This window comes from Argentina anserina, chromosome 7, assembly GCF_933775445.1.
Source record: "Argentina anserina chromosome 7, drPotAnse1.1, whole genome shotgun sequence".
NCBI classification, from domain to species: Eukaryota; Viridiplantae; Streptophyta; class Magnoliopsida; order Rosales; family Rosaceae; genus Argentina; species Argentina anserina.
Genome location: NC_065878.1, coordinates 14,188,981 through 14,208,629, shown reverse-complemented (window position 1 = coordinate 14,208,629; position 19,649 = coordinate 14,188,981). Strand labels below are relative to the sequence as shown.

Below are 19,649 nucleotides of genomic sequence, written 5' to 3'. Positions count from 1 at the left end.
GAGCCTTGATACATATTTACTTATGTATGTTCAGCTATAGTGATTTTTGGTTCAAGCTAGCTGTCAGCATTGAGAAAAACGTCATGGATGACACGCATTTATTGTCCTTCTCTAGGTCCTCTGCTAGGACCATTAGTTCTTGACTTTCCTTTAATCATAAGGACATACAAAGTACCATTTTTGCTTTCTATCCCATTGTCACAGTCAGTAGACGTAGCAGAGATGTTCACACCTTCATAATTTGTATCCTTAGCCTTAACAACTCCAACATAATTCAACAGAAATTTGACTCTGTTAATTTTAAAGAATCCATCTATTTCCCGTCTTTTCTTCTTCCTTTCTCCGTTTTTTCTTTCTTATTTTCATCATCTTTCATGATCTCTCCCCCTGTACTTACTGAGAACAAAACCTAGATCTTGTACGAGTCATGCATGCACCAATTTTAAAAGCTTCACACACAGACTTTTTCAATTTTGACTTTTCTGGGGCTATTTTGATAAAATTGAAGGTGAAACTTGTTTAGATACTTGTGTTCAAAGCTCCTTATTCAGTATTTCAGCTTTATGGGGTTTGTTCTTACTGGATTTTGTGTTGGAATAAATTTTGATTGACTATTTTGGGTCCTGGATTCCTTGCTTAATTTAGGAAATTGGAATTGGACGTTTGTTGTGGGGGAAAGCTTGAATATTTGATATTGGGTGGATGATTGTTGCTTGAAATCAAATTCCATATGCCAACCGTCTATGGGGATCATATTTTCATTTTTTTTCTCCCTTAATTTATTAATGGAGTCGGATTCCACAAGCTTCTAAATCGCACCTAGCATCTGAGATTAAAGATATGGGTTTTTAGTCGGAGTAGATGGAGAAGAACTCATAAAGATGATGTAGAAGAGGAGAAGAACTCAAAACGACTTCTTTCAGTAAAAATTAACAGTTACATTTCTGTTAAATTGTAATTAATGGGATGCCACATGTCATATTTTTATTGATGGCACATAATTGGCACATGACAATTTGGCACAGGTGAGATATATTTTTATTTCATTGGAAGATTTGTTCATTTCAGCAATTTATTAATTATAACTTAAGTTTGAGGTAGAAATATAAGTTTTTTTTCCTATTTAGTAGGTTTTTTTATTTTTAATTACAACCTAAAAATTAGGTATGTATCTATATAGCTAACATCTCTTCTACAAATTTTTATATCAACTTGTTTGTTAGGTAAACTATCATTCTAAAGATCTATTTCATAGGTTGAATATGAAATTTGTACTAATATGCATGTTTATATATTAGGTAACAGTAGAGAGTGAAATAAAATAAAAAGTTGAAACTTAGAATAAAAAATGTACAATACGAAAATTTATGGTACAATGATACAGAAAGAAAAGATTTGAGAAAACATATACATATATATATACATGGATAACATATGTACCTTATTGGTAGATTCAAAAAAATTAAAACAAACGAGGAGTATATGCTTGGATTTCTTGTCAACTTAGAAGCACATTCATGTCTTAATTACTGACTTTGTCTTAAGTGCAGGTTTTGAGGCAGATTAAATAGCATTGAATAAAAATAAAAGTTTCGCTGCAAAACCTACGTGGTTGATGGTGACAAACCAAGTGGTCTCAAGGATTTTGTTTTTGAGATCAAGAGTACCTTTGGCCTCACGGAAGGTTTATGTCAGTGGCGGAGCTAGGAATTTGAGCTTAAGAGTGCACAAAATTTTCTTATAATTCCTAATAAACAAGGATATGAAGGGCTTGAAAATTAACAATTTTAAAAGGCTTAAAGCTTGATTATGTATAATCTTCAATAAAAATTAGAAAAATATAGAATGCTTCTCATCATTATTGAACAAAAAAAAACAGTTAATTGAAAGACACATGATTTTTTTTTTCATAATAGGAAGACACGTGCATCCAAAAGACCAAAACAAAAGATGAGTAGAAAATAAATGAAGAGACAAAAAGAAAATAAATAATGCTGTCAGGGAGGTTTGAACTGAGGAAGACATAAGAGAATGGATACAAGCACCCATCCACTACATCAAAGAAAGAAATACATAACACCTTAATGGTGCACATGAACCAGTAGGCTCCTACATGTCTCCGCCTTTAGTTTATGTTATGCACTTATTAATTACCTTCTCATGCTACGTAGGTTTGACATTTCAAGCTAACTCATGTTGTCAGACCTGTTCCAGCAATGGTCATGCTTGAAAAATTTACCATCAAATAGTAGTCTTTTTATTTTCTATTCTCGTTTATAATTCATGATGATGTGGACGATTCATGTGTATCTAGCTTTAATTATGTATATTCCATCCATGGTGATCCACTGCTCTGCATAACTTTTTGTGTGAACTTCACATATATGCACGGTATGACCTATTGGGATATTGGGGAGGCTCGTTCAAAATGCTCCAAGAACTAAAAAGTATGACCATGAGTACAGTCACCTGGAAATTTAGCAAGTGTGAGAGATGGAGCTATGGATAGTATGAAGAAATACAGTGTTGGTATATTCGATCCTGCAAAGGTATATCCATTAGGTTGCATATTTGTAAATTTGTAGAGTTCAAAAGATTATTTTGATTGATATATTGTCTATTGGGTATAGTGTAATGAAATATTGTCATTGTGATTCATGTAATTTCTTGCCTATAGGATATTTGATTTTCTGTCAAAAAATCAATTTATATAATTTTTTTTAAAGTTGATAAAAGAAGAATCTACCATTGAATTTATGGAGTTTTGGAAACGCCATAAGAAAAGAGGAAGATTCAATGGCGTTTTTCAAACACCGTAAAACTATATGTGAAAGCACGGCGTGAAATTCTACGACGTTTAACGATGGTGTTGAAAAACACCATGGAAGACTTTTAATGGCCTTTTTCAAACGTCATGGATGTATATGTGTACTAGGGATCATATCAAATAAAAGTGTTTAAATACAAATATATCAAAAATCTCTGACTTATTAACATCTAAAATATGTTTATATGTTGATAGCAAAAAAAAAAAAACATAGTGATGAATGAAAATCAACGTATGCTGCTCCAAAGTGAAAACATGGTATTTCCCTAACATAAACTCATGTTTTGTTTATTTACTGCAACTTTTTGAATAATTTAACCATACAAAAAATATTGGATTTCAATTGTGAGATTTAAAATTTGAGATCACTCCAAGCATATCAGAAGTCCAAGGTTCTCTATGAGCAATTGCTAAACACAAGCACTATATATCTTAATAAGCTAATCTATAATGGAAGATTGTACATCATACCAAGCAAGTCAATATAGTTTCATTGTGGAAATTTAGATAACAGACTAGTTGATGAGAATACTTGGGTCCGACTCATCTAGTTTTCTACCAATAAGTTGTGGTTATATATTGCTGCGTCTCTTTTACGTTGTTAGCAATATCACCATATGAATTGAAATTTCCAAATGATTGTGAAAGGAGGTGGCATACATTGTTATCAAGGACTAAAATATCGTAGAGATTGGAAATTTCGATCTTCCGAAAGATGGTTATTTCGATCTTCCGAAAGATGGTTATTTCGGTGGAAATATCGTGGAATTAAAAAAATGTTAATTATTTGAAATTTATATATTAAAACCAACATGAATAAACCAAAAATTGGCCCAACACGGATGGGTTGAGGTGCTAATTAAGTACATGAGCAATCCAAGGTTCGAAGCTCCTCAAGACAGATGTGTTTTTATTCAACTTATCCTTGGCTCAAAGGGATATCGTGAAAATTTTGGGAAATATCGCAAAATTTCTAAATATCTGATGAAACTCTATTGGCAGCCAAAACTAATTTTAGTGGCTAAAAATGATCATGTAAAACCCCGAATTTTCGGGTTTAAGTCGTAAACATTCTTGTGGATTATTAAACTTGGAAATTGATTAAAAGATTCACATTTTTCGTTTTCTCGTAAATGTCAAACAAAACGAAACCGACTTCGGAAATTTAAATTAAAAAACTTTACGTTTTCTGAGACTCGAGAGTCGACTTTTATTCCGTCGCTTATCTCCGAAAACTTCATTCACGAAAGTTGTAAAGCTCATCGATACGAATTCGTGGACACGTCACGCACCTTAATCGGACGTTGTATGTGGAAGTTATTATCGACGAAAGTTGATTTCTGATTTTAGAAGGCTATAAAATGACTTTTTGGAAACTTTCCAAAACAAAATCAAAAACTCTCTCTGGTTTCTCTCTCCTCTCCCCGATAAAATGAACAGTAAAAATATAAACAGTGTTTAAACAGTAATGAGTCGACGTCGGTGAATTTTATGTATCGTTCTAAACGCTTTATCATGCTATTAGGTGACCGACGAAACGAGTGAGGGAATCACTCTCGGTGTCGTCGAAATTACACTTAGGCAATAAGGTGAGTAAATCTCACTATGACGAGTCTACCCTTGGCGGTTACTCATGTTTACGATTTCTTAAAAAAACTGAACTATGACATGTATATAATATAGTGGGTTGTGTATGTGTATAAAATGGTAAATACGATACATATATATGGGTTGCTATATTATATATATGTTACGTTTTTAATTCCAAATGAGTTTGTATTGTGGCATCTATATATATATATATATATATATATATTGTTGAGCAAGAGTTGCTTGGTTGTTGTACAATAAACATGAGTTGATTGTTATATTGTACATGGTTTTAACATGGAGTCTTGTTAAAACGTTTTTTTTCCTGTCTTGGGACGTGTTGGCAGTAATCGGAACCAAACCTTAGCCGGGTGTCATTTACGATCAATTAGAGCTCTAATATGTTTGTCGATGTACTGCATGAGGGGTAACAGATGAGTTGCCTGGGTCTCATGAGTACCCATATTGTTTTGTGATATTGGGTAACAAATGAGTTGCCCATTATCTGACGGCGTACTACATGAGGGCTAACAGATGAGTACTTGAGTCTTATGAGTAGTAAATATATGGGTTGCCCAATGTCTCATGAGTACACATATTTTCAGATATTATTGGACATCCAGATGGGCCGTCCAGTGTCTTATGAGTACATTTATATTTAAATGTCATCATTATTTTATTTTGTATGCGATGTGTGTTAAACTGTTGGTTTACTCATACGAGCTGCAAAACTTACCGGGTTTGTGTTTACAATCCCGGTACACCAATTCGATGGTGTATGGGATAGTTTTGCAGGTGTGGATTAACAAAATTGGAGACCTTTCTATGAAGATTGTCGAAGTTTATTTCTTCTATTAGAGGTGAGGATTGAGAGGATTTTACATTTACATTTGTTATGATACTTGAATTATAAATTGATTTTGTAATAATCAAAATGACTGAGTCGTACTATGAACTCAGTTTTGATACACTGTGACTATAAGATGATTTCAATATAATTGGGATTGTTTTAGAGTTTTTCATGGCTTCGATTTCGAAGTTTATCACTTTAAATTTCAGAAATGTGACAGATAAGTTCGGCGAAATTTCGCAAAAATTATCAATTTTTAGTCCTTGATTATTAGTCAAGCTGCCGAATACAAGTGGTACTGAGACTAGAGAAGACATCTTACTTGAATTTTTGGGTCATAACAGATTCTCACATATCCTAATATTTTTGAAGAATCACTATCAATATAATCAGAAAAATTGAAGTTTCTTCAACTCATTGAGGTCTAATTCGGATTTCAGACCCCCTTTTTAAAAGGCTTATCTTTGGTGGTTTAATGAAAGAAACAGAATGACAAAGAAAAATAGAGTATCTCTCATACCAAACATTTCTTGTTTTAAGATAGAATCTTAGTAGATGAATAATGATGGATCCACTGAAACCATGCGAGTAAGAGTTTTTAGATAGGGGAAAAGAACAAAGTGATATAGGACATGTGATTGAGTATTTTCAATAGCAGAGAGTGATAAAGAAATCTTGTCCAAATAAACCGACAACAACAATTTGATAAAAGAAAGAAAGAAAAGATAACAACAACTGATATGGAAGATTCAATAATACTGCAAAGTCAAGTCAATACAGGGCCATGCACATTTGCATTGTGGAAAATTGTTAATTCTTTGAATTATATTTTTAGCAGACAGAGATACTTGGGTCTAATTTTTCATGTGTTTCAATTAAGCTGTAACTATCTATTACTTCCCTTCCTTTACGTTAAGCTTATCGATCACCATCACTATCTCACAGTGTTCTTAGGATATTTTCTAATTGACACAAAGTAATTAAGCTTGATGTTGTTATGCATAATCTGAAGAAACTTCAGTGTATTGATCTCTGCATTACAAGCATAATTTCTCTATGCTAATCGTTTTTACGAAATGACCTCCTAATTTCGATTACGACTTTGCACTAAGCTTCTCATGCAATACGCAACTCAACATTTGAGTCATATCAGTAGAACATACTCTGTCTTTCCACTTTTGTTTTGTATGAACTTGTGACTTTGTTTAGATTTGAGATGCATGGATTATTTCTTCCCAGGAATCATTATAAATAGGGAATGATTTCCATGCAAAGATAGTATTATGAGAAATCACAAAGCCGTACACGTATATGCTTGCAGTGCATTTGTGCTTCCTCATTCCCTCATCACTTTGATTACATCAGTCAAGATGGAGTTGGGAAATTGGTTCAAACATACTTATGCAATGTCTTTTGTGCTTCTTCTGCATATCATAGCTTCCTTATCCCTCGGCCTCAACCATTCTAACATGACGGGGACGTGCGTGGAGAGGGAGAGGGATGCATTGCTTGCTATCAAAGGCGACCTGGTGGATGACTACAAGTTCTACAACAACCCGCTGTCTTCGTGGGGAAGCAAAGACTGTTGCGCATGGGAAAGAGTCCAATGTGATCACCAAACTGGCCATGTTATTCAACTACAACTTGGAGGACTGGAGGTGATCTCTCCGCGAGGTAAGTATATGCGGAATGTTTTGCATGGTGAAGTAAGTCCTAAAATCATTGAGTTGCAGTATTTGGAATATTTGGACCTGAGCTTCAATTTCTTCAATGCCAGCCAAATTCCAGTACTCATTTGCTCTCTGTCCAATTTAAGACACCTAAATTTACATTCCAATCTCCTCATTGGGAGCAAAATTCCAGAGCTTGTTGGTAATCTTACAAAATTAAGATATCTAGATCTCTCTTATAATGGCTTGATGACTAACAAAATTCCAGTGCTCATTTGTCCTCCGTCCAATTTAAGATACCTAGATCTTGGTTACAATTACCTCATGGGGAGTGAAATTTCAAAGCTCATTGGTAACCTTACCAATTTAAGATATCTAGATCTCTCTAGTAATGCCTTGGGTGGTGAAACTCCATATCTTCAGCTTGGAAACCTTACTTATTTGCAGTATCTCAATCTCGGTTACCAATCCAACTTTCGTACTAATGTTATTGGAAACTTGAAGTTAAGTTGGCTTCTACATCTTTCTTCTTTGAAATACCTGGACCTGAGTTGGGCCAATCTGAGTAAGTCTTCTGATTGGGTGGAAACAATAAGCAAGCTCCCCAATCTAAGAAACCTGACACTACGAGGATGTGATCTTCCATCTCCAATTCTTTCCACTCTTTCTCACATCAATTCTTCCAACTCTCTTGTTAGTGTTGATTTGTCAGGAAATTCTATTGCTAGTCCCTCAACTTTCAAATGGTTACGCAATTACAATACCACCCTTTATTATCTGGACCTCTCTTTCAACCAACTAAGTGGTTTGAGTGGTTTGGATCCCAATACTTTCGCGAACATGAGCTCACTCGAAGTTCTTGTCCTCTCTGATAATCCACTTGAAGGAGAGATCCCAACATTCATTTCCCAGTTATGCAGTTTGCGATATCTGTCCATTTCACGTTGCAATCTGACTGGACAACTCTCCAAGTCCGTTCAAAGATGGTCCGCATGTCCTCAAATCTCACTCCAGAATTTGTATCTTTCCGACAATCATCTTGCTGGCCCATTTCCCAATCTTACCTACTTTTCATTGTTGGAGGTTTTATACCTCTCTACAAATAAGTTAAGTGGAAGGATTCTAGACAGTATTCGTTAGTGGAAATCAATTGAGATGGAAGATACCAGAAAGTATTGGGAAACTCTCCCTTTTGCGGGTCTTAGCTCTCTCTAGAAATCTCCTAAGCGGAAATATTCCAAAAAGCATTGGGCAACTGTCATCATTGTCGTATACCAGAAAACATTAAGCTAATGTCTAGTTTGGCCTTTATAAATCTTAGCATGAATCATTTTGAGGGGGAAATTTCAGAGATATATTTCTCAAAACTCTTCGATTTATATTCAATTGATTTATCCTATAACTCATTGTTAGAATTCAATGTCACCTTTGATTGGGTTCCTCCCTTTCAATTGTATAATTTGATGGTGAGGTCTTGTAAGGTGGGTCCGAATTTCCCAAACTGGCTACGAACCCAAACAGGTCTTTCCAACGTTGACATGTCTTACGCTGATATTTCAGATGTCTTTCCAAGTTGGTTTTGGGGACTCTTTACTGACACTCAGACTGTAGACTTGTCTAACAATCAAATTAGAGGAACATTAGGGAGCTTAGAGGCTACATCAGTTGATATAGTTGAAGTTCGATTGAGTTCGAACCAGTTGGAAGGTTCAGTACCCTCATATCTATCAAATGCTTCATATTTGGATCTCTCTGATAATCAATTCTCAAATGCAACTTCCTTCTTGTGTTCTTCCAATGTGAATGTTTCAAAGTTTCTTGATCTTTCCAAAAACTATATTTCGGGAGAAATTCCAGATTGCTGGCAGCAATGGGTTACTCTAGAACTTCTTGATTTAAGTAACAATTCTTTTTCTGGGAAAATTCCACCCAGTATAGGATATTTACATCAGATGAAAACATTGAAATTAAGAAGTAACAAACTTGTGGGAGAACTGCCCTCATCCTTGAAGAGTTGCAAAAGCTTAAATGTTATTGATCTCGGAAACAATAGTCTAACGAGTTCGGTGCCTGAATGGCTTGGGGTTAGTTTTCCAAATTTGGTCATTCTTATGCTTCAGTCTAATCAGCTTAGTGGAAGTTTGCCTTCACAATTATGTCATCTAGCACGCCTTCAAATTTTGGATGTCTCTGTGAATCAATTATCTGGGAAAATTCTAAACTGCCTCAACAATCTGACTTCTTTGGCGCAAGAAGGAAATTCAAATCTAACCATCAGACATTCTTTTCATACATCTGAGGCTGAACCACCTATGACTTCTCTTTATTATGAGGACGATGAGACTTTCATGTGGAAAGGGGCATTATCTTCTTACCAAAGTACTTTGGGACTAGTCAAGAGAATTGATCTCTCAAGCAACAAATTAACTGGGGAGATACCAATTGAAATCACTCATCTTGTTGGGTTGGTTTCATTGAACCTTTCAAGAAACCACTTAACTGGACGCATACCTCCGGAGATTGGAAAGTTGGAGTCATTGGATTCACTTGATTTGTCAAGAAACAAGATGCATGGTGGAATTCCGGAAAGCCTTGCTCATATCGATAGACTTGGTGCCATGGATTTGTCGTACAACAACTTGTCTGGTAAAATTCCAACTGGCACTCAGCTCCAAGGCTTTGATGCCTCCTCCTATATTGGAAATCCTTTCTTGTGTGGACCTCCACTTGATTTTTGTAATCCAGAGGGAACTAATGGCTCGATTGGTCAAGAAGATGCAGATGAGCTCATCACACAAGGGTTCTACATAAGTTTGGGACTCGGATTTGCTGTTGGATTTTGGGCAGTTTGTGGGAGTTTGATATTCAAGAGGTCATGGAGATACGCATACTACAACTTCTTGAATGCTCTAAATGATTGGCTCTATGTGAGGTTAGCTTTGATAAGACGGAAGTTAAAGGAGATGCTTAATAGACAATCCTAAGCGGTACTCTCTCTCTCTCTCTCTCTCTCTCTCTCTCTCTCTCTCTCTCTCTCTCTCTCTCTCTCTCTCTCTAACTGATTGAATTGACTGATGTTTTATACAGCACCAACATCTTCAGGGGACAAGGTGCTTCCTTTCAATTCAAACTGGCGCTGGGCAATCATCTGCTCAATTAAGTCTCCAAGTTTATGAGTGTTTTTAGTGTCTTTTATTTTGGATAAAAGAGTGTTCGGTGCATCTTTATCTTTACGTAGCCAAGTTTGGTTTTCATGCCGTCATTGTATTAATTTTCAATAATATGCAAGTCCTAATCCCTATGTGTCCTTGATTAAGTATCAGAAACTTCTGATATATCAGAAGTACTGTCCTTGTAAAAAAAAGTGTTGAAAATAATGATGTGTTCAATAGCTACAAAATGATTGGTGATTATATATGGACTGCAATTTAAGGTTCAATATATCACATTTCTCCGAAATTTCAAATGATAAAAATTCGAATTTAAAGCAATAAAAATTTTAAAATAATCTAAAATATATTAAAATCATTTTATAATAACAGTGTATTGAAACTGAGTCCACATCAAGACTCAGTTGACTTGAATAATACATAACCAGTTTATACCTCAGTATTATAACCAATAGAAATGTAAAATTCACTCAATCCTCATCACAAACAGAAGAAAGAAATCTTCAGAGTAAGCCCTCCGAATCTGCTAACCCTACATGCAGAACTATCCCCTACACCATCGAATTGGTGTACCGGGATTGTAAATACAAACCCAGTAAGCTTTTCAACCCGTATGAGTAAACCAACAGTATAACATACATTGCATACAAAACAAATATGACAGATAAAATTTAAAGACAAACGTACTCATGTGACACTGGGCAACCCATCTATTACCCAATATCATTTAAAATTATGTGTAATCATGAGACACTGGACAACCCATCTGTTACCCAAAATTATTTAAAAACATGGGTACTCATGAGACCTAGATACCCATCTGTTACTCCTCATGCAGAACACCGATCGACACCCGGCCAAGACTTGTTTTCGATTACTGCCAACAACGTCCGAAGACCAGAAAACGTTTTAACAAGACTCGATGTTAAAACCACGTACAATATAACAATCCACACATGTTATTGTACTACAACCAAGCGACTCTTGCACAACAATATTTATATAGTCACCACAATATAATCTCATTTTGAAATAAAAACTATAACATTATATAATATAGCAACCCATATATATGTATCGTATTTACCATTTTTGTACACATACACAACCCACTATATTATATAGATGTCACAGTTCACTCTTTTCAAGAAATCGTAAATATGAATCACCGCCAAGAGTAAACTTGTCATAGTGAGATTTACTCATATTCACCATAGTCTATAATCACTAAAACCTTTTAAATTCATTTATTAAAATAGCATTTCACTTACCCATGAACCGTAGATGATCAAGTTCACGTAATTTAAACCAAAACATATTTTTAGAACAATTTTTATAAGCTAGTGATGCAAAGACTGTTAACAACTCAAACTAAATTCAATAATTATAACACTACTTGGATAATGATAATCATTGTGAGCTTTACTCACCTTATTTCCTACGTGAAACTTCCACAACACCGAGAGCGATTCTCTCACTCATTTCGTCGGTCATCTAATAGCATGATAAAGTGGTTATAAAACGATACGTAAAATCTCAGGTGACGATTCATTACATCTGAACACTATTAACAAAACATTGTTCATGAACACACTGTTCATGCGCCGCCGCCATTCCAGTGGCCACCGATGATCACCAAAATTTACCACCACAATAAACAACATTTCCAACAACTTTCTAGTTGACACCAAAGTCTAAATCGAAACCTAAATAGTTCAATTTAACAAAAACCGAAAAGCCCCAATTTAAACCTTAGGATTTCTTTTCTTCGATTTTCCTAGCACAAAATGATTTGGGTTAAATATTTTGGAGGGTTTGTAGTATGGAGGGAGACCTTCAAAATAGGACAAGAATCTCACCGATTGCTGGCCGGAGGAGGGAGTTCCGGCGAGGTGAAGTTCGGCGAAATTGTGCACTTTGAGGGAACTTTCGGGCTTCACCACTCCCAAACGGCGGTGAGATAGCAGGTGGCGCTGCCACCAATCGATAGGGGACGTAACAACCTTTCAAACGAGACTGGTGCGCCAGTCTATGGTGGCCGGACAACGGAGATCCGGCGGACTAAAGTCGGCCACTCGGGAGGAAAAAATCTGGGTTTTTGGGTGAACAGTAACGATCCGAATTTCTGATTTTTCTGCCCATTTTTCTCTTTAATTCCTCTATTTATACTATTTTCAAAAAATGTTCAAATACATTTTGATTCGTAACTTCTTCATACGAACTCCGATTTAGACGTGTCGCATGTCCACGAATTTGTATTGACGAACTCTACGACTTTCATGAATGAAGTTTTCTGAGATTCCTAACGGATAAAAAGTAAACTCTTGACCTCTTACGGTAACGTTTTTGAGTATAAATCGCTCGAATACTTTAGTTTTCTCCCTCGTACTATATAATCGGATCACCACCAAATTAAATATCTCCGAATATTAATTAGAAAATAATTATTAATTCCCGAGATATTACACAATACATTTATCTACTTCAACGTTCCATGAAAACTTCTATACTTATTTTCACACAATTAAGAAAAATTGTCCAAATTTTCTTTCATAGAATGCCAGCACCTTGATTTGCTTCACCAAAACTTTCTTCCAACTGTGTTAAAACCAATCTACTGTGTTTTCCATGTATTTTGAAAGTTATTTGTAGATTTATATAGAGGTCAAATCAAATACATGTGGAAGCAGCTTCCAGTTATATTGGAATATGAGAAATGTCACAATTAGTACTGAACCTCTGTTCTCACTTGTGTCCAACGGCAGTGTTCTTGAATGCTTCAAGCATTATTCCTTCGGTGCTTTCTGTACTTTATCCTCCAATACAATAAAAAAAAAGAGCACCAGCTCAAGATAAGGGATGTTGCCTGAGTGGCAAAATATATGGGAGTATTTTTCATCTATTTTGAAGTGTGAACGCACAAATCTTTTTCTTTTCAGTGTTCCGATGGAAGCCAGAATGTGCTTGAATGCAAGATCAACGTCTAGCTCATCCCTCAGCCACGCGCCACCACCATGTTAACGTCAAGGAAGCGCATGGAGAGGGGCAGATTCACACCATCAGACAAGACCTTGTGGATGACTACAGGCATCTTTGCCCTGGCTTAAGTAACAATATCGTTAACTACAGATTAAAAAAAGCTCATGATTATGAACTGCAAGTCTGCAACACTCGAGGGTCAAGATCCTGTCTGAAATTGAATTGTTTTTTCACCAAAAAGAATAGATAGGAATTGTCTCTACATATATTACATGCTTCTGAACTACATGTATCTTTTGCATAATGGAATCATTTAGCATACAGGGATCAAATTAAACAAAATGCTCAACATCTAGGAAACATTATGGTGATGAATGAAGATTCGACTTCCCTTGTTTGGGACTTTCTGTTAAAACATATTTATGTTGAGAGCAAAACTGAGTAGTGTCTGATTTGGTACCTGAGCAGCAGCTGAGCCTTGATTTTCACTTCTGTCCAGCTGCAGTGTTCCTTTTGGCTTCATGCACAGTACCCTCCTTCAGTGCTGATTGTGCCTCAGTCTCCATTCCGAGTGCAAAAAGGGAAGCAGCCTGTAGATAAGATGCAATGTGCCATACAGGGGAAATTACTTGAGCTTGCATAGCATCATTTAGAGCTTCCTGAGGCCTCTCATCCATAAGATAAGACAAACTACGACGGGCAATGATTGTGGGAGAGACCATGTTTCCAATATCAATAAACTGCAAGTAGAAGCAACGGTCAGCATAATAAAATATTCAGATCATGGAACATAAGAACCCAACACATTTGTGGCTTCACTAGGACTGTTTCTTCACACACCAACATGCATACCTATAAACTTCTAATTCAATTCTTGTCTCGACTTAGCAGGTCAGGTTTGTAATCATAGTATGGTTATATGAATTTGAATGTGATAGGCCGAGTTTGTATAACGAAAGTCAGTCTAGTACCTTACTTGGAAATTGGAATTAGTATCAAATAAATTTCATAGTAGAATTTATCAACCAACCTATTAAAATAAGTCATAAAAAGAAAATTCTGATAAACTTCACCTGTGAATAACACTCAATTGCGGTTCTAAAGTCCTTCCTCTTAAAAGCAGAATCCCCATTTTTCTTTGAATCTAATGTTTCCTGCATCTGGTCGGTCCACATTTGGAAAGAGAGCTGCGGTGGATGATAAGTAGATAGAATATTTCAGTACAGTAAATAGTGATTTGCAGCGGCAAAAGTCTTAGAGAAAGAACAAACCACCTGAGATGCAAAACACGTGAATACAGAAGTCCAATAACATATACATATAATATAATGATAATTATTTATAGTATTAACTACTAAGGTTTGGTCCATAAACATAAACAGAACCTCATTTGTCATTCCATCATCTTTGTAACCAATATTCTCCAGGATCTCATGGACTGCAGTCAAATCCCTTCTGGAGCAGGCTTCACCAAGTGGTGAGAGAGGAGAGCAAGAGTTAGTGTGCGGGATACCCATCAATACATGAGACAGAATCTGCAGTTGATGCACAGGAAATAAATAAGAATTACAGCTACCAGCATCTTGCTAAGCATCTATAATTGATTAACCTACTTAGTACTAAAGAGATTTTAAAGAGATGAAGTCTTAAAGAGGTGTATCATGTAACTCCCAACATCTTCAAATTTTAGTTATGGCTTTTAATTTTTAAGAAATTCAAACTCCCTAGCAACCCTGTAATTAATACTTTATTTTTGGGTCGTGAAATATTGTTAAATATAGTGTAAACAACATCACTGATTATGGAGGTATTGAAAAAATAATTATCCTGCCCCTAGACTCACTTCTAATTTCACTTCCAACAGTCAAAGGGTTCTACATGCAAATGTAGTCTCCTTATAACTATACTGCTTACAAGACTGCTAAGTATCTTGACCCAAAAAAAAAAAGGACCGCCAAAAAAGAAGTGATCTAAAATCGATCTAATGAAGGAAGTCAAATGATCCTTTCAAATGGTTGGGAATGGAATATAAAATTAAAACTGACCTCAGTTTCTTTCTGAAGAGTAGTCAATGCAGAAACTAATGACTTTGGATTTGGTCGCTCTCGAGGTTCAGATTGTAAACATCGTGAAGCCAAGCGTACCAATTCAGTACCATCATCTTGAGACAGTTGTCCTTCCAAGCATGAATCTGTCAGCATCTGAAGATTTCTGTCCCTAATCAGGTCTAGGGCCTGATACAATATAATAAACCATCAGACTAACATATATACCTCAATGTTTACCTAGAATGAGGGAGAACTCAGCAGGCAGCACCCTTAACATTATCTAGCGATTTAGTGAATAATGATGCATACTGCGTTCAAAGTAAGAGGTTAGATTTTTTTTCCTCCAGTCCTTTTTCCTCAAATATTTCTTACACCTCTCAAGATCAATCACTTACATGACTAGGGGGAATGTGCTTTCCACTGAGAATATCGAGTAAAAGAGTGCCAAAGCTGTATATCACACTGTCTGGTGTCACTCTCCCTGTTAAGCAAATGAATCAACGTGAAGTAAGTCATAGTTTCATCTTGCAAATTAATTAGTTAGGACGGTGAGTGATAGTACTTGTGATCACACAACAACACAATTAGAACAAGCATATGAATAGCAGGAATTACTATGTGATGTTCAGGGAAGATTATGATCAACCAGTACTTAATGGTAAGATGTTGAGAAGCATCAGTTATATTGACAATAATGCATATCCCAAGGTTCTAAAACATTATTAACTAAGTTTAAAAAGAACATGCAGAGTGGGACGTCCACGGTTATATGAAATTCTGGACAAGCATATTATTTTATTACCTATCACAAGTTCATAACTCATTAACTCAACCAAGCAGCTGTAAGAATTTATTACTCAGATACTGTTATTTGGAGAGAAAGCATTGCTTGTTTCTAGGTGGCACATACCAGTTCTAAGATATTCAGGAGGAGTAAATGCCAGATTTGTACTATAACTCTTCCCATCCCGACTATTTTTCATCAGGCCAAAGGTAGATAATCTAGGATTACTATTCTGCAAAATAATCATACATGAAATAAAAAGAATGTTTTCAGAATATGAGTGTATCAAATCATTAGAAAATATATGGAGTTAAATCAGTCAATAACTCAATATATATATTTACCTCATCAAATAAAACTCTGTAAGCATTCAGGTCATGATAAAGGGCACGCCCCTGGCTTGTGCAGTATTCTAGAGCTTGTGCAAGATGTAAAACAACCCTTAATCGCATTGTCCATTTCATGGGGTGTGCATCCCCTGATTCAAGAAATTAATGAAGTTATACACCCCAACTAGCAGCATAGTACCCAACAAGCAGGGTCTGTATCAATTCAACTAATTAGACAACAAAAATGCAGACAATTATATGACTGGAGCGAAACTTTATATTTGTCAAAACAGGATACATTGATAAAGAAAAACATTGACTAGGAAGACAAATGACTGATCAATAAAGTCTGTGGCACCCAAATGTGGAGAGGAGATGAAAATGAAGAATCAGAAGAAAATATAGTAAAAGTAATTCGCAACCACAGTCTTGGTAAAAATCCTGACAGCAATACCCGTTTCATGTACTATTTGGGAATTACCAGAAGCAGAGTGATGAGGCAAACCACTGTACAGCAAGACAGAAATTAATATATTTAATGTTCTAACAAAATATATGGTCATCATTGCCAAAGTAAATTGTGATTCTCACAATCTTAACATGTTCTATTCCAACACCAATCCAAATTCAAAATTTCGAATAATCAAATCATCATGCACAACACTTCAAACATTAATCAGAAAAATTCCAGAACCAGACGAATCAGATTTTTGACAATTAATGATGACTGTCAGAAAGACAATTAATCATAGTACTCAAAAGACTTACAATGGAACAGGTGTTTTGCAAGTGTGTCATTGGGCATATATTCTGCTACAAGCAACCTCTCATCATCTTGGCAGCAGCATCCAAGCAAATTAACCAATCTATGGTTGCGGAGCTGACCAACCAATCTGGCCTCCTCCTTCAGTTGTACAAAAGATAATTGTATCACAATGGTGGTCAGAAATGAAAAAACGAGGACAGAAAATGCCTTATTCCTTGTTTAGAGCTGATAAAATCATAGCCAATCAGTGGTGTCTGACTGTGAGTACTAGGAAAAAAAGGAAAGTATTAAGATGAAGGATGTTACCACAAATTGCCGAGCGTCAGGCCAAGCCACCCTATTGAAGCGCTTAACAGCAATTCTCATCTGGTTTTCTAGTTTTCCTTTATAAACAACATTTGGAGCCCTCTCACCCTGTTCAGACACAATGTACTCCACTGCAAAACCAGATGTGGCATTTTTGAGTTGCTCAAGAGTGAATTCACGAAATCTAGGCAAGTAGTCAACCTCGCTCTTCTCCACATTTTCTGCAGTAAAAGCATCCAGTTCAGATGCATCAGATATGATCTGCTTCTCTGTTAATTACAGAAGACAACCAAGAATGCACGTCATCAACACATATGCATATATTAACCTACCAATAGCTGGCGCTTCAACAACTGCTGCTGCATTGAATTGTGAATTCCCACAGCATGGTATGAGTTTGGAGCATTGGCCCCCCATGTCAATATCAGTCTCAAAGCTTAAAACTATAATCCTTTTCCACACTGCCTCTAAACAAAACAAACTCTAATTAAAATCCGACCTATATAGCTTCAGACTGGCACAATCAAGGAGATTGTAACACAATAAACTACTGCCAAATCCATGCTTCCTCATCTGATAGAGTAAAAGCTCCTGTAAAACAACCAAATACCAAAATATTTGACTGATAAAGTTTATCCAAACTTAAAATACGTCATTTGTGAATGTCTAGGATCATGAGATTAGGCTGAAAGCAGAAACTCAAACTCGTAGTATAAAACTCTGAGAACAATACGGTACTTGAAGACATCTTTAGTTATAAAATCACAAGATTTGGTCCATACTTCTAAAATACATCCAGTTATCCAACCAAACTAATGCAGCAGCTTTCTTTCAATTTCCAGGTTTCCCTATAAAGCAAGCATTACAATTTGCATTGGGTATTAGCGGTGTCTCTCTGTCCGATCAACTATCACCACCAAATGGACTATAAATGCTTGGAGACAAATGAAAATCAGATATCAACAACAACTTAAAAACTCATAAAGATTTAGAAAAGCTCTTTTCAGTACCTGAGACAACCTTCTGAAGCTGAAACCAACAAGGGCACCAGATCCCAGATTCCAAAACTCAAAACCCAATAACCAAAAGCGTCCAACTTGACAAATCTTAAACCTTCAAAGCCTCTTCTCCAATGTCAAACACCCTCCTCTTGGTATCAAAAGCCAATCAAATCCTCCTCCCCTTCCTCGATCAAACCAGGCCCCCAGAAAATAAAAATCCAAACTTTCACCTCAAAACCCCCCACAAAAATCAATCCCAAACACAACCCAATATCCAGAGAAACTGAAGGGGCTCAAAGATCTTCGTAAATTAACAACAGCAATGACAGGCCGGTGTTTCCTATAGTTGGCGTGATAAGGAAAATAAACAAAATTGGTTTTAGTTTAATTTTAATTTATAACAAACATGCATGTCACGAGTCAAGGATATTTATTCACGACCCAAACAAAGCAAACTAAACCGAGAAGAAGATTGGTCCAATTATGCATGTATTGTTTTGGTATTTATTTCAATTCCACCGCCAAAAGTCTTGGGATTTTCTGGGTGGGAGGATTGAATTGAATTCTGTAGAGCACAATGGGACCAACCAAAAACCAAAACCAAGACTTTTTCATCATTCTCCTCTCCGGCCCCTCCCGCCATAATCATTATGGCTTTTTTCTTCATTGTTTGAACCATTCGTTACGGCGCAATTTGTACACGTCAAGAATTTGGTATATTCTACTATGAAGGTCGAGTGTAATTTACTCCAGTGGCATCAGTCTCATCTTTGTAAACAGTCGGAAAGTCAGTCAGGTACTCAATAGAAGACAACTTCCGACCTTGTCACCACCTGACCGGACTTCAGACATGACCCTTGGAGTTGGCTATGTTTGTGGAGATTTGTCGAAAACGTTTTCGATGATCAGAGGATCATAGAAATGGTGGTTATGACTTATGAGTGGTCCAAGTGTTTAGCTAAGCATGGCATGTGTTGCAGAGTCAGATGATTATGGAAGAGCAATAATAAGAAAATGAGGTGAATCCTTTTCCAATCTTCAAAATCAAATTTATATCTTTCAACGAAAAACACTATCCAGAAACAATAATTAGCATTCGGCCAAATAAATTATGAAGATATAAGTACAATAATTTCATCATCATGAATATATAATGTCTTAAAAGAGATGCACTGTATATAAAAGGGAGTGTGAAATCCACAACTGGGTGCAGTTATTTGTTCTAAAAGAATCCGAATGATGCAATATACTATAAGTAAAGGAGAGCTTGAAGCCTTGAAGGATTTAATACGTGGAAAAATTAAACATCTTCAATTCTTGAAAGAGCTG

The 19,649-nt window shown here is 36.0% G+C and overlaps 3 protein-coding genes across 10 annotated transcripts; 2 read left to right on the top strand and 1 right to left on the bottom strand.

The window, feature by feature from the left end:
* The first annotated feature begins 6,637 nt into the window (after positions 1-6,637).
* On the top strand, positions 6,638-8,077 carry LOC126803621 (receptor-like protein EIX2). The gene has a single exon (XM_050531399.1). The coding sequence runs from the start codon at positions 6,638-6,640 to the stop codon at positions 8,075-8,077; it is 1,440 nt and encodes a 479-aa protein (XP_050387356.1).
* A 254-nt stretch (positions 8,078-8,331) lies between these two features.
* Positions 8,332-13,136, top strand: LOC126802765 (receptor-like protein EIX2). Of its 3 annotated transcripts, none has more exons than XM_050530460.1 (2): positions 8,332-9,924; positions 13,047-13,136. In XM_050530460.1, exon 1 carries the CDS (start codon positions 8,401-8,403, stop codon positions 9,919-9,921), a length of 1,521 nt encoding a protein of 506 aa, XP_050386417.1. In that variant the 5' UTR covers positions 8,332-8,400; the 3' UTR covers positions 9,922-9,924; positions 13,047-13,136. The 3 variants fall into 3 exon arrangements, with proteins under 3 accessions (XP_050386417.1, XP_050386419.1, XP_050386416.1); XM_050530462.1 differs by lacking the exon at positions 13,047-13,136 and adding an exon at positions 10,040-10,299; XM_050530459.1 differs by lacking the exon at positions 13,047-13,136 and adding an exon at positions 10,025-10,299.
* LOC126802766 (serine/threonine-protein kinase BSK3-like) lies at positions 13,068-18,766 on the bottom strand. Of its 6 annotated transcripts, none has more exons than XM_050530468.1 (12): positions 18,330-18,765; positions 17,652-17,786; positions 17,320-17,540; positions 17,016-17,151; positions 16,263-16,396; positions 16,045-16,150; positions 15,530-15,615; positions 15,132-15,320; positions 14,472-14,621; positions 14,160-14,273; positions 13,547-13,826; positions 13,068-13,205 (listed from the first exon to the last, which is right to left on the bottom strand). In XM_050530468.1, exons 2-11 carry the CDS (start codon positions 17,734-17,736, stop codon positions 13,572-13,574), a joined length of 1,476 nt encoding a protein of 491 aa, XP_050386425.1. In that variant the 5' UTR covers positions 17,737-17,786; positions 18,330-18,765; the 3' UTR covers positions 13,068-13,205; positions 13,547-13,571. The 6 variants fall into 6 exon arrangements, with proteins under 6 accessions (XP_050386425.1, XP_050386424.1, XP_050386422.1 ...); XM_050530467.1 differs by having other exon boundaries at positions 13,081-13,209; XM_050530465.1 differs by having other exon boundaries at positions 13,117-13,230.
* Between the last annotated feature and the right edge of the window lie 883 nt (positions 18,767-19,649).

Bases quoted from the DNA above. Each gene is read 5' to 3' on its own strand.
- LOC126803621 (XM_050531399.1), top strand. From the start codon at position 6,638: ATGGAGTTGGGAAATTGGTTCAAACATACTTATGCAATGTCTTTTGTG.
- LOC126802765 (XM_050530460.1), top strand. From the start codon at position 8,401: ATGGTGAGGTCTTGTAAGGTGGGTCCGAATTTCCCAAACTGGCTACGA.
- LOC126802766 (XM_050530469.1), bottom strand. From the start codon at position 17,736: ATGGGGGGCCAATGCTCCAAACTCATACCATGCTGTGGGAATTCACAA. The intron at 14,622-15,131 runs GTCAGTTTTAAT...CATCAACTGCAG, and splicing joins CTCTTCAGAAAGAAACTGAG to ATTCTGTCTCATGTATTGAT. The intron at 14,274-14,471 runs GTTCTGTTTATG...CATCCACCGCAG, and splicing joins ATGATGGAATGACAAATGAG to CTCTCTTTCCAAATGTGGAC.